The 14,908-nt window shown below is 51.3% G+C and overlaps 1 protein-coding gene across 3 annotated transcripts in view; it reads left to right on the forward strand.

The window, feature by feature from the left end:
• PPARD (peroxisome proliferator activated receptor delta) overlaps positions 1-14,908 on the forward strand; it is a 75,016-nt gene that overhangs the window by 45,611 nt on the left and 14,497 nt on the right. For all 3 annotated transcript variants that reach the window (XM_082637471.1, XM_082637469.1, XM_082637470.1), the window contains one exon: positions 14,237-14,467. In XM_082637471.1, the coding sequence (XP_082493597.1) occupies positions 14,338-14,467 (130 nt within the window). In that variant the 5' untranslated portion in view covers positions 14,237-14,337. The remainder of the gene's footprint in view (positions 1-14,236; positions 14,468-14,908) is intronic.

A 14,908-nucleotide genomic window follows, 5' to 3' on the forward strand; every position in this document is an offset into this window, starting at 1 on the left:
GAGGCCCAGAGCTTGTGTTAGGGAGAAAGCAAGGCGTTTTTGAAGGAGACTCCTGGCTTTTCTACTCAGCTTCATTACAGAAGACATTGATGCTTGTTTTAAAAGCAACTGCAATCGTGTAAAGACTATCGATCTCCCCACCATCACACTCCTCCTTCCCTCCTTCCCATTCTAAACCCTCCACGGTTGTTTATGTTGTTGGGCAGGCGTCTGTCAGCTCTGTGTTGCAGTCCCGTAAAATGGGCGTGAGGCAGACATGCAGTTGACGACTCGCTGTTTCCTCCCAGCTGTGTATTCCGGCCATCCTGCTGTGGCACCACATCTGTGCCACCTGCAGGGTCGGCAGAGGATCCCATGACATGCACGTGCCAGAATGTTGTGTCTTGAGGTAGACTTCCTCAGCTTTCCTGCTTCATCTTGGAACTCTCTAAAATAACGATATCTCGGGCTTCCCTGGTGGCGCAGTGGTTGAGAGTCCGCCTGCCGATGCAGGGGACACGGGTTCGTGCCCCGGTCCGGGAAGATCCTACATGCCGCGGAGCAGCTGGGCCCGTGAGCCGTGGCCACTGAGCCTGTGCGTCCGGAGCCTGTGCTCCGCAACGGGAGAGGCCACAGCGGTGAGAGGCCCGCATACCGCAAAAAAAAAAAAAACAAAAAAAAAACGATATCTCATGTTTGTATCATGCTTTTAAAACTTTTTTTTGTTTTATTTTGCTTACTAAACACAGCACATGTTCATTATAGAAAAACCAGATAAGCAATAAGAGAAGAAATCAAAATTACCCGTAAGGGATAACTATCATTAACATTTTGGCATATAACTTGTATAATACAAATGTTTTTCATATTTAATGTCTCCTCTGAGTTTGGCTGCTTCCATTCGGAAGGCATGTGGATATTAGTTCCATCTTACAGATGGGATAACTGAGCCACAGAGAGGTTAGAAGGTTGCCCAGAGGTACACAGCATAGTAAAGACAGAGCTGGGAGTATACTTGTCATGTAGTCCAGCACCAGTGCTCTCTCCACTGTGTCCCACTACCTTCTCACCTCCAGACAGAGAAGAGTCATGCTAGGGTCTGGATTTCAGCAGGACCTGGGCAGTTGCTATCATTGGTTGAATTGCCTTATCCAAAGGTGTCATCACCTTGATTATTGGGGGTTTCAGGAGCTGCATGATAAACCAAGGAGGAGGAGGGGTCGAGAAACCTTCCAGTGACACAGCTGCAGTAAGGAGAGGCTTTGCTTCGTCTGGAGAAGATGGCTTTGGGGAGGAGGAAGGTGCAGGCTGAGACTTGGTGACCAGAGGTCAGACAGGACAGGACCAGGAATGGAAATTAGTTTGACGGAGGGCCCACTCACCAGGATACGGGAGACTGTAGCATTAGAGGGCTTCAGGAATGGAAGTGAGAAGCAGGACCCTGGAGTGGTTGAGAGCTCCCACCTTGAAGGCAGGCCAACTCCTAGCCTGCACTGCATCCTGGCTTTCCCAGCCTTTTCTGGTCCCCGCCACCCAGCTCTGCTGCGTCTCTCTCCACCCCCATCTCCTGGGCCTAGGAGCCTGCATTCCCCCTACCTAGAACACCCTACCCCTCAGCCTGTGTAAACAAAAGTCATCTGCCCATTCCTTGACTTTATTTTCTTCTCTGAACCCTTCAGTGTTTTCTCTAATGAGCATATTTTACTATTAAGATCCTTTCTGGATAACCCAGCTCTCCTTGGCCTTGACCCTTCCCTGAGGCCTCCAGCAAGAGACCATTTCCTCCCCAAGGACTCAGCCGCCCTCCTCCCCTTCCCCTGTTTGTGTGCAGCCTTCCCCAAGGTGGTTGCAGGTACTGGTTTTATCTTCCTCCTGGACTGGAGTGTAAACACTTTAAAGGCTCCTGAGGATTTGTTAACTACCTCCGTATCCCTGCCCTGAGAGGAGCTGAGGCCTGTGAATGGCCTGGGCCTCCTTCCATTGGGTTGTGCTCTCTAGGTCTACCCTGTGCGAGGATTTTAGAGTCAAAGTGTGTTGACACGCCCAACACTCCTTCCTAATGGGGACAGTGGAGCCAAGAAGAATGAACCATCTCCCCCAAGGTCACCTGGCAGATTAGCAAAAGAGCTGCCCGGACCACAGGGAGGCCCTGTCAGCCAGCTGCTTCTGGACTGTGTGTTTTCCCCTCCACCCATTTCTACCAATTGATCGTAATCCTGATAAGCTCCTCTTTTGACTGGAATGGTCTGGAGAGCAGGCTCAATACCCAATACCCCGTGAAAACTGAAGCCTGAGGACAAATGATATCCACAGGGCTACTTCAGGCTGGGCTGGGAACGAAAAGCTTTTTTCCAGCTGTAAGAAGTTATCCATTTATTCAGCAAGATTTGTTGGACAATTACTGCCTGCCAGTCACTCCTCTCTAAGATTTGAGGATCAATGTGATTGTAACAGATGAAAATCTCTGGCCCGTAGAGTTATATTCTTTTGGGGAGAGACAAGCAGTTAACAAATGAGTAAAAAAGTACACACACATATGTATAGGTACATACATACATATATGTGTGTGTGTATGTATGTATATAAATATTTGTGTATATGTGCATGCGCATTCTCTCTCTCTCTTTCTCTCTCTCTCTCTCTCCAGATGGTGGTAAGAGCTACAGAGAAAATTGAAGCAGGGAAGAGAAATAGAAGTACCCAAGGGTGGGCTGGGGTGATTTTAAATCAGGTGGTCAGGTTGACTGTCACATTTGAGCAAAGCCCTGAGAGGTGAGGCAGCAAGCCATGGTGAAAGAACATTTTCAGCTGGCGGGTACAGCTGCAAAGGCCCTGAGGCAGGCTATGCCTGTTGCGTTCAGGACCAGAAAGGAGGCCGTGTGCCTGGTGCCTAGTATCCTGGGAGGAAGGTAGCAGGCAGGGGCACCAGTTCTGGAAGGCCTCCAAGCCAGTGTAAAGATGGGCAGGAAGCGCCTGGAGGGATGTAATCAGAGGAGGAACAGAATCTGACTTAAAGGGATCGGTCTGACTGTTGTGTGGAGAGTAGTGGGGTGAAGCCAGAAGCAGAGAAGCCAGTTAGGAGGCTGTTGCGATAATCCAGGCAAGAGATGATGTTGACTTGGACCAGGATCCTAGCAGTGGAGGTGATTAGATCCTGGGTATATATTACAAGCAGAGGCAAGCAGATTTGCTGACTCTTACATTTTGGCCTGATCATCTAGAAGGTTGGAGTTGCCACTTACTGAGATGAGAAAGACTTTAGGGGAAATGTCAAGGGCTTGGTTTTGGATGTGTTAGCTTGTGATGTCAGTGGGCATCCATGTGGAGATCTCAGAGAAGCTGGGAATGGAGAAATAAATAGGGGCGTCATGAGCATATTGAAGGTGTTGAGAGCCATGAGCCAGCATAGGATCATGCAGGGAGGGAACGTAGATGGAGAATGAAAGAGACCTTTAGAGATTGGGAAGAAAATTGCTGACTGGCACCAGCAAAAGAGATTGATAAGGAGCAGCCATTGAGGTCAGAGGAAAACCTGGGAGCCAAGTGAAGAAAAGACGTAAAGGAGAAAGGATCCAGCAATGTATCCCATGCTTTGGTGAGTCAAGTAACATGACTATAATACATGTTCAGTACAGAAAGTTTTAAAAGTAGAGCAACATAAAAAAAAAAAAAGTAGAGCAACATAAAAATAATAAATCACCTACTACCCTATTCGTACAAGGAAACTTCATTCTTTCTCTAGCCTTTTTTTTTTTTTTGGCTGCGTTGGGTCTTCGTTGCTATGCATGGACTTTTCTCTAGTTGCAGCGAGCAGGGGCTGCTCATCATTGCGGTGCGCGGGCTTCTTACTGTGGTGGCTTCTCTTGTTGCAGAGTATGGGCTCTAGGCATGCGGGCTTCAGTAGTTGTGGCACGTGGACTCAGTAGTTGTGGCTCGCGGGCTCTAGAGCACAGGCTCAGTAGTTGTGGCGCACGGGCTTAGTTGCTCCGTGGCGCGTGGGATCTTCCCAGACCAGGGAGGGCTAGAACACATGTCCCCTGCATTGGCAGGCGATTCTTAACCACTGCGCCACCGGGGAAGTCCCTCTCTAGTCATTTTTATGGGAACCATGCTGTCTCTGTAGTTTTGTATTCTGCTATTTTTCACTTAACAAGTTATTAAATATTCTATGGAAACATGATTTTAATGGCTGGATAATACTCCATTTTCTGGGGGTGCCCTAATTTATTATCCATTCCTTTATTGGCATTGAGTCATTTCTGGGGTTTTTTTCATTATTAAAAATATTTTTTTTGTTATAAAAATTGGTTTCATTATTGTAAATAACATTGCATTGAACAGCCTGGTACAGTTTCCTGTGAGAGGAATTACAAGGTCAAAGGACATGATCACTTTTAGGTGAAGCTTAAATTTGGGAGTCACATTTTCTCCTGGACAGAACTTAGCTATAGGGCTCTTCTGTGTCTCCTCTCCCCTCAGGGAGGTTCAGAAGTCACTCTGCCCTGCTGACCCCCATTTCTGCCTTCCTCCCCTCCAATTAGAGTTGGGCCGATCCGAGTTCTGTTCCCCCTCACTAGGCCTGGCCACCCCTCAGTGCGCTGCCTCTCACCTACCACCAGCCTCTGTCCCCTCCCCCAGTTTGTTCATATGGCAGCAGGAGTTAGAGCTTCCCTCAGGCTCACCGGAGCGTTAGGATGAAATAGTCCAGTGTAGGTGCTCAACACACTAAGTGAGGTCACGTACATGAAGGCGCCTTGTGAACTTTAAAGGGCTGGCCCATGTCCAAGTCTGATAGGGAGGGTGGGAGGGAGGGAGACACAAGAGGGAAGAGATATAGGGACATATGTATATGTATAACTGATTCACTTTGTTATAAAGCAGAAACTAACACACCATTGTAAAGCAATTACCAATAAAGATGTAAAAAAAAAGGGGGGGGGTATGAGTAGCGGTGTCCAGTGCATGCCCCGTAACCACAACCCCACACACACAGCAGGGCCACTGAGGCACAGGCTGGTGTGCTGGCGGCGAGAGCTGGGTGTCGGAAGTTTGGGGGGCTTGGATGGAGTTGTCGGGCCCAGGAATGTGGGGGCTGTTTGTGTTAGTTGGCCTCCTGCCAAGCAGTGCCAGGTGCCACATTTGCTCCCCAGATGTGTGTGTGTCGCAGTCAGGAATCCCTAAGACCAGAACAGTGCTGGGAGGCTGGAGCCCAGGCCAGTCAGAGCAGGAAGGGATCTTGGAGTATCTAATCCTGCCCTGACCCTCTCCTCAGTGAGGATGCCAGTGAGGTGACAGGAGATGCACTCAAATCTGTGTAAGGGCCCCATGCCTCGGCTGCTTAGCCCGGATCCTCCCGGGAATGGAACGGGAGGCTGCTTCCTGCACCCAGCCCTCCAGGGCCCTGGGAGGTGGCCTTCTCGCTCCCGCCAACACCCCAGCTGGGTTTGCTGTCACCCTGGCCTCTCGGAATCCAGCTGAAATCATCTCCAGTTCGTTTCCAAATGCTGCTCTCGCCCTGCCCATCCTCTTCATAGCCCTCCTAGGCTCTCCGCTGCCCTTCGGATAAACAGCCACATCCTTCACTTGCCCTTCAAGGCCCCAGGTGATCTCCAGCCTCAGCCAGACCGGCCGCCCCGTGCTCTCAGCACGCCATCCGCGCAGCCCTTCTTTCTACCCCTTAGAGGTTCTGTGCCGTCCTCCTCCCTTCTTGGGGTCTCTGTCCCCCCACCTGCCTGCCTCTTAGCCAGGGACCACGTCCTCGGGACCCCCTCCCCGACCAGCCACACTAGGCTCATGTGGCGGTGTTGGTTGGCCTTTCAGCGCCCTGGTCATCGTTCACAGTTAGGTGTTTGTGTTGGGCACATGATGGTGAGTGCTTAACAAATACGTGTTAACTGAGTGAATGAAAACAGCTGGCAGCAGCCGGCACCAGAGGAAGAGCGGAGGGCACTGGCGGCATCAGCAGCTGTAGCTCCTGAGGTCCTCGGGTGAGAAGGTTCTGGAAAGGTCCCCGGCTGTGGCCCTCTGCCTCTTGGCACCCCTGCCCTTACCTCCAAAGCCTTCTCTGAGCAGGGAGGGTCCTCAGCTCTCAGGCTGCCAAGGAGAGGCCTGGCTCGCTTCTGGGCAGGCCCTTCTTTTACCTCCTCAGTACCTTTCAGTGTATTATTCAGTTTTCTTTCTTCAAAACACTTGTAAACATACCTCCCTCTCTTCCCCCCATCATGAAAGCATCCCATGCTCATTGTAAAGAATTTGAAGAACACGGAAAAATATAGTTAAGAAAATAAGAATCACCCCTCAGAGGGAAGCACCATTAACAGTTTGGGTCATGTCTTTCCGGTTTTGTTCCTGTGCATTTTGTGCATGTTTTGACATCGCTGTGGTTCTGTTGTCTGTGAAGACAAGACTTTTAGTATCTCCTCAGTCCTCTGCTGCTGACAGTCCGTGGCAGCTCGGCGCATTGACCTGCGTGGGGGTCAGTGGCCGGAAGCCGGCCGCCCGTCAGGCCCCTCGCTGGTCTCAGCTGAGGAGCCCTCCTGCCCACTATGATCTCTTCTCTGGGCACGTTCTCAGTAGCTCCCTGAGGAGGTACAATAAAAGGAGGCCGGCTTCTCCTTTTATTGTAGCTTAGCTCCACTCCACAGGGCTGACAGGCTGGCTCTTGGTGGAATTGGAAGAATTCTAGAATGGGTGGCGGGGGGAGGGCCTGGCAGACTTTCCTCTGGTTCCCATACTCTCTGCACAAAACCAGCTCCCAGGCTACTCCTGGGGTGTTGGCCTCAGGGCACCTGCTGGGGTGAATCCATTCCAAGGCCACACAGGCCTCTCACGTGCCCTGAGGGGAGTAGCGTGACCGAGAGATTGACAAATGGGAGCAGAGAGCACCGTGGAGCTGCTGGTCTGGAAACCCAGGGCACTGGGTCAGTACTGGATTAATGACAGATAGGGAAGCTGGGGAGTGAGTTGGCCAGGCCCCACTCCCATGGCCTCTCTGATCCTAAACACTCTTCGGCCCTGTAACCAGAGGCTGCTGCTCCTCATCCCCCTGCAGTGAGGGAAGGAGGAAATGCAGCTACTAGGTCGTCCCAAGGGGCGGGGGAAGGCGCAGAGGTGGAGAAGGGTCCGGGCCCATCTCTCTGAAAGAAACGCAAACCCAGAGCAGGGCGCCCTGTCAGCTCTCCCTTCTCACCGTTGACCGTAAGGCAGGGAATTGGGAAATTCTGGGTTTAGGTCCCTGGAATAGACCTGGAATATCACTTGCTCCATGTCACCCCCTAAGGCAAGCCAGGAGTGATGACAGTAGCAGTAGCCACAGCCCCATTTGTTAGGTGTTTACACCCAGCCCTGTTAAGCATTTGCGGGTGGTTATCTCATCCGCATGACAGCCGCTCAGGTTAGGTGGTAGTAGTAGGCCAGCTTTAGGGCTGAGAAACGGAAGGGTTAGCGTCTCCCCCAAGTCACAGAGAGGGGGGGCAGAGCCGGGGTTTGAACCCAGGCCTGACACACAAGCCTGTGGAATGAACTTCTGCGGGGTACTCACTGCATCTCAAGGGCAGTAATACAGTAATAGGTGAAAACTCATATAGGGGCAACTGTTACAACTGGACACAGTGCGGCTGAGGTTAATGTGTTTAGTCTGTTTGTTCATTCAGAGAGTGTACGTTGAGCACCCATTAAATGCCTGGCACCGTGTGAGGTGCCAGGGACCTACCTCTGCAAGATAGATAGAGGGCATTGTGTGGGAAACTGGTAACATGGTGAGAACAGACCAGCTAACAGACGTTGCAGTTTGATGTGGTAACAGCAGATCTGGAGAGCCTGAGTCAGGGTTGCAGTAGGAAGGAACAGAATAGGACTAGTCAAGGGGAGCTTCCTAAAGGAGGAGGTGCAGGCAGGTCTGGAAGGAAAGTAGGCCTTAGCTAGTGGTGGGGATGGCATTCCAGGCTGAGGCTGGTGCGAGCCTCTGTGTTCAGAGAGTGATGCTGCACACAAGGCGAGTGGGGTGAGCTGGGGAGGGAGCCGGGGACCAGAGCCTGTGGCTGTCTTTAGCACACAGCAGTTATTTTCTGGCAGGGAGTATTCAGAAGGGCTTTAACCAGGGTGTTCTTGACAGAAGCAGTTCTTGGCATCTAGACAAAGGATTCAGGGATGATGGCTCCAGACTGAGGCTAAGAGCAGCTTCCAGATCCAACAGGGCAAGGACTTACCAGCTTCTGGTCCAGTCTTACCCAGCACCACATGCAAGGCACAGCATAGTGATTAAGACTTGAGCCAACCTACCTGGACTCAAATCCTGCTCCTTCAGTTACTGTGTGACCTTGAGTCAATTACTTTCCCTCTCTGTGCCACAGTTTCCTCATCAGTTAAATGGAGATAGTAATAGCACCCGACTCTTAGGGCTATTGTGAGGATTAGATGTGTCAGTATACACACAGCTTGGTGTATTATAAACCCTTGGAGAATTGGAAGCTGGTACCATTGTGATGGAGATGGTGGACCTGAGGCTCGGAGCTGTGACCCACCTTAGGCTCTGGTGCAGGGAGAGGCCTGACAGGATGCATCACAGCTGAATGGGGCCTGACACAGAGTAACCCCACTCAGAGCATACAGCCTGCTGCTGGGTGTCAGGGAAGCTCCGTTCCTCGAGGATGACTAGACTTGGTGGAAGGATTAGGGCCCCAGGTGGCTTGGTTGCTCGAGCCCCAGACCAGGCCTCTCTGGAGCTCTGGGTCATTTGGGTTAAACTCCTAACTACCTCTGCCCGTGAAATCTACCTGCCCAGTGGGAAATGGATAGAGTCGTGCCCCTTGCCCAACTTTAGCTCCTAGAAGGGGCAAGAGGGTGGGATGCTTGTCTGGCAGGCTTTTGTGAGCGTGTATACACACAACACATGTGTGTGATGTGAATGCCAGAATCAGAGTAGCCCAGGTATTTGTTTTTGTAAGAATTTCTTTTGGTAGCGACTCCGTTTTCTGTGCAAGGGCCGCAGAGCAGCACCCCTCTCATTCTGACTGCAGGACCCTTGTCCTGAGGACAGCACCAGCCTCTTAAGTGGGGCAGAGCTGTGACACAGTCAGAGGGTTTCTGGCACTGGCACGGTGCTGGGGGGTGGCAGTAGCATGCACCAAGGTTTCTCAGCCACATAAAGGTTAAACCTAATGCCAGGTGCTATTTTTAGTGCCAGGACTGAAGGAAGGAAGAAGGGAACAGGGTGCACTGCAGGGAGAGTGGAGGCCGTGGTGGCAGCTACCTGTGAAAACCCAGCCTGTGGGCCGGCCTGGTGAGGTGGGGGAGGGCCTAGGGAATAAAGCGGCTCCTGGCTGGGCAAGCTGAGACCAGCGGTGGGGGCAGGCGCTGGGGAGATGGGCAGACCTCAGCTGTAGATGGAGCACCCAGGGCTGTGTGAAAATGGATGGCTTCCGGCAAACTGCAGGGATGGGCCCCAGCATGGGGTTGCATCTAAATAAGCAACAGCCCAAGGGATGTGTGTGGGTTTTAGAGCAACCAGACTGCAGCTTCCCTCCCCCTGCAGCTGCTGTCCTTAAGAGGTCACAAACAGAAGGGACAGCTCCGGGCTGGGAAGGAACATCCACCTGGAATCCAGAGACCCTGGCCCCAAATCCAGAGCTCTAGCCAGAGCCCAGAATCACATCTGATTTCAGGAGGCCACCACTTGCACCCCAGAAACTGAGAAGAGTTCCTCTGGTCGTGGTGAAAGAACGTTCTACCAGCTGATATGTGGAAGGGAAGCTGAGGCTCAGGAGCGTCAGGTGTGTAAGGTGGCCCCGTGCACACAGCTCCTCAGAGGCCGGGCTGGGCTCGGGCCCCGCGGTGTTTGCACCCTGTGGTCCTCTGCTGCATTCTCTCACGTGTTCTCTGAGAGACACCTGTCAGGCCAGGCGGGCCTGGGCTTTTTGTCACTTTCCTCATCTGCCCAGGGGAGCCCACGGGGCTGGCCTTGTGGGGACTTGTGAGGATTGGGCCGAGCCTGCCATGCAGTGGGAACTCAGTCAGCTCCTGCCCCTCCCTCCAGGATTCAGTCCCAACAGTGACCTCTGTCCCGTCTCCCAGGGTCACTCAGAGCGTCAGAGGATATGAGGGAACGTGTGAGAAAATATTTTGTTGAGTATCTGGACAGGGAAGTGTTGTTTTTCCTCCTCTGTTTCCACCTGCCCGGTGTGCCTGCAGTCCTCACACCCCTCTCTCCCTGGCTCTCATCACCACAGCCTGTGTGATTTCCCCGTGTCCACTGACACCCAGGCTACACGGATCCCCAAACAGTTTGTTCTAATCAGCCTCATCCGCTTACTCCTGTGGTCAGTGCCACCACTGTGCTTCTGGCTCCTGGGTGTCCCATCATCTGCCCCCTCTGTCACCGTGCTGCCCATCCTCTTGATGCTGCTCCTCAGAAACCTCCTGTAGCCCCTTCAGCCACAGGCCTGGTTGAGGGTCTCTCACCACTCACCTGCCCCTGCCTCCTCCACTTCCAGGCTTTTCAGTCCTGTGGAGCATGAGGAATCAGCGTCTGTGGTCCTTGTTATTTAGATAATCGCCGATTTTTGTAGAGCATTTTATACGAGCCACGACGGTCACACACTGCTCTTGGTGATCACCGAGGTCCTTTACAGTGCTGTCACCAACCCCCTCCCCCCAGTCCCACTCTCCTCTTTTATCCTGCTGCTATTTCAGTCAGGATTGTGTTCAACTGCACGAAACCGAAATCTGACAAACAGCGCCTTGTGAAATAGGCATTTAATTTTTCCACCTAGGGACTCCCCTGATGGTCCAGTGGTTAAGACTCTGTGCTCCCAATGCAGGGATTCCAGGTTCAATCCTTGGTCAGGGAACTAGATCCCACATCCATGCTGCAACTAAAGATCCCGCATGCCACAACTAAGACCCGGCACAGCCAAATAAATAAATTTAAAAAAAAATTTTTTTTCCCACCTAATAAGTAGTCTGTAGACAGGCATTCTAGGGTTAGTTCAGCAGCTCCGTGATGCTGCGGTGACCCGGCTCCTTCCTCCTTTCTGCCCCACCCTCTTGACCTCTGTTTCCAGAAGACCTTCTAGTAGATTTCTTTCTTTTTAAGTCTTTATTGAATTTGTTGCAATACTGCTTCTGTTTTATGTTTTAGGGGGGTTTTTTGGCCGCAAGGCATCTTAGCGCCCCGACCAGGGATCAGACCTGCACCCCCTGCATTGGAAGGCGAAGTCTTAACCACTGGACCACCAGGGAAATCCCTAGATTTCTGTTTACATATTGTTGGTCAGAATCATCACATGAACACTGTAGCTTCCAGAGAGTTTGGGAAATTGAGTGTGTAGCTAGGCACGTGGCTGATCCAGAGAAAATGGGGACTCAGTGAGAAAGAAGGGGAATTGGAATTGGGTAGCAGCTGGAAGTGACTGCCCCAGGTGGCGGCTTCTCGTTCCTCGTCAGAACCATGTGGCGGGAACTGCACCTCTGAGCATTTCCCTTGCTCTGGGTCTGGTGATTCCCAGGTTTAATGCTCAGGGATGATCAGGGATTGATCCTTGAGGAACCAATTTATGCTAACCAGACTCACATCCCTGCAAATGGGGACAGTTCATGCATCGTGAATGAGTAAAGCAGCCTAGGAGTGACAGCTGGAAGCAGTGAAGACACTGCCAGTGGAGAGCATGATTCCAGGTAAAGGGACCGCCACTGCCTAGCCCCTGGGTGGCGGGGTGGGGAGTGGGGGCTAGGGGCATGCAGGCCAGTTTTGCCCTATTTTCAAGAGAAGCCAGGGAAGTCCCTTGGCGGTCCAGTGGTTAGGACTCCACACTTTCACTGCGGAGGGTGTGGGTTCAGTCCCTGGTCAGGGAACTAAGATCCCACAAGCTGTGCAGTGCGGTCCCCCCACTCCCTCCAAAAAAGAAGCCAGAAAGCCAGATTTTTTTAAGCTTTTTTTAAAAACTCTATTTTGAAAAAGTCTAGGGTTACAGAAATATTGTAAAGATTACCAAACTTACCAAAACTAAGAAATAATGCTGGTACAATGCTATTAACTAAACTAAGCAGATTTTACTTGGAACTTCCCAGTTTTCCACCACTGTCCTCTTTCTGTTCCAGGATCCAGTCCACCACCCTACGTTGCATTTGGTTGTAATGTCTCTGTGAGACTTTCTCAGTCCGAAAACTAGAATTTTACATGACTTCTCCCAAGTTTTCCCATTCTGCTGCAATAATTTGGAAATTATACACTCTATTTACAGTGTCTTAGTGGTTACCTTTGAAATTTTTCCGTGTACATTTGACTGAACTGTAAAGTTTATCAACATCTCCAGTTGTCTCCTGAAAAATAAAAGGACTTGAGCAATTTAACACTGATCACGCCCTCTCATCTTCCACATTATTGTTTGTAAGTTTTGCTTTTTTATTTTATTCCGATTTAAATTGTTTTTAGAACAGGTAGCATGCCTATAGTTCAGAATTTAAAAGGTACAGTACTAATACAACATTGTAAATCAACTATACCCCAATAAAAAATTTTTTAATAAAATAAAAATAACAGGTACAGTGAAAAATCTCTGTCCCATCAGTAACCCAGACACTCAGTTCCCTCCCCAGAGGCAACCAGCGTTCCCAGTTCTTAAGCAGCCTTCCAGCGCTATCTTACACATACACAGTCAAATCCAGCTTCATTGTATCTTCTTTGCACAAAGTATAGCTCTTCACTTCATTCTGCATATTGCTTTCTTCCCTTATTAACATATCTTAGAGATACTCCCAAATCAGTCCATAAACATCATCATTCTTGTTTATGGCTGTCCCCTGTTAATGGACATCTAGCTTGTTCCCCACACATACTGGTCAAGTAATACTGTAATGAGTAACCTTGTGCTAATACTTTATGTCACTGTACTTCAGTGGAAGGATAGCTGTAAGATACAACCTAGAAGTGGTATCTCTGGATCAAAGGGAATGTGTCCTGTTATTTAGATAGATGTAGCCAAATTACCCTCTTTAGAGGTTGTGCTAATTTACCTTTCCACGGGGACATGTGAGATGATGTTTCCCCACGTGCTTAGCCACAGAGTGTTAGCATCTGTTTTGGTTTTTTTTTTTTTTTTTTAATAAATTATTTATTTATTTTTGGCTGTGTTGGATAAAACCCACCTTCCCAGCCCGCCCTTCAAATCCTCTCTCCTACAGCACCCCACGCCTCAGCCAACAGGGTCCCTCACCACTCCTCACTGTGCTGCCTCAATGTCTTTGCTCAGGCCGTATTCTTTTTTTTTTTTTTTTTTGCGGTACGCGGGCCTCTCACTGCTGTGGCCTCTCCCATTGCGGAGCACAGGCTCCGGACGCGCAGGCTTAGCGGCCATGGCTCACAGGCCCAGCCACTCCGTGGCATGTGGGATCTTCCCGGACCGGGGCACGAACCCGTGTCCCCTGCATCGGCAGGCGGACTCCTAACCACTGCACCACCAGGGAAGCCCCTCAGGCCGTATTCTTGAGAGGTGTTCCCTGCCGGGAGGACTCTCTCCCACAGCACCCGTAGCCTTACCCCCTCTGACTGCGGCATCTGTGGACAGTATTTTACTTGCTGAGGGTTGGAACTGCCCCCTCATGGGTGATGTAGACACGGGGGTCACCACCGAGTAACCCAGATTCCAGGATAGAGTGCATCGCCCCTTGCCTGACAGCTCTGCCTTGAGCGTCTGGTTGCAGATCTGCTGTCAGCTGTGAGCCTAGCGTGGCAGGGGCTCGTGCCTTTTTCCCACACCCAAACACAGGAGGGGTAGGATCCACTCCCTTGAAGAAAGGTGGCTTAGGAGAGCGATGATTCTTGGGCCTGGGTGCTGGTGGGGACAGGATGGGGGTTGGGAGATCTGATGCATATCAGGACCTCCAAGAGGACTGGAAAATTTGAAAAAGCCCCTCAAGTCATTCTCATGTGGCTCCTGTAGGTTCAGGAGGCTCAAAGAGCAGGATGCGGGGAAAGGTGGCACAGGGGTGTGTCACCCCATCTGGCTAACAGAAGCTGCTCTGAACCCCACAAACCTGCCACAAGAGCCAGGTGGGCAAAGGGTGGAGGGGCAGTGACCTGTGATGGCAGGATTAGAGGTTCGCACTGCAGGGATGAGTCGCTCCTGCTCTGCTGGGGCAGGAGCGGCAGAAGCGCCCCTCCAGTCCCCCCAGATGGCGGCCCTCGGTCCTGCCCCACTCCATCACCCTCTCATCCTCTTCCCTGCCTCCCCAACCTCTCCCTGTCTTCTCCTTTGCCCAGGCTGACAGGAACTGCCCTGTAGAGGTCCATCTGTGTTCAGACCCAGAAGATGCCAGAGCTATGACCGGGCCTGCAGGCGTGGTGCCGAGGGGAAATCAGCCATGGAGCAGCCACCGGAGGAAGCCCCTGAGGTCCGGGAAGAGGAGGAGAAAAAGGAAGTGGCAAAGGCAGAAGGAGCCCCAGAACTCAATGGGGGACCAGGGCACTCACTTCCTTCCAGCAGCTATACAGGTAAGGGGGAGCAGGCAGGGGACATGGGGCAGAGGGGGCACAGATGGGGTTTGGGGGACAGGGAGCCTGGCCCTCTGCTAACAGCATCATCATGGGGTGCAGGGCAGCAGGGTGGTTAAGGACTGAAGCCAGACAGCCCAGGGTCACACCCCTGCTCTGTTGCTCATCAACTGCAGGATTTTGGGCAAGTTGCACCCCTTCTTCCTGTAAAACAGACAGGGATTATAGGGGACAGGCTTTTGTGAGAATGGAATGAGTTAGCCTGTGTAATGCACGTCGTCCTCATTATTATTCCACCTCTCCTACCACAAGGGATCTGGGACAAATGTGCATCAACAACATGCCAGAAAGATCATCTGTACCTGTGATTGTTAGGATCAGTCAGAACACACAACTCAATCTGGTACTAATTACACATCATCAAGGTGCATTGTAATTAGG

Source organism: Mesoplodon mirus (genome assembly GCF_964341445.2).
Source record: "Mesoplodon mirus genome assembly, chromosome: 12".
In the NCBI taxonomy this organism is placed as follows: Eukaryota; Metazoa; Chordata; class Mammalia; order Artiodactyla; family Ziphiidae; genus Mesoplodon; species Mesoplodon mirus.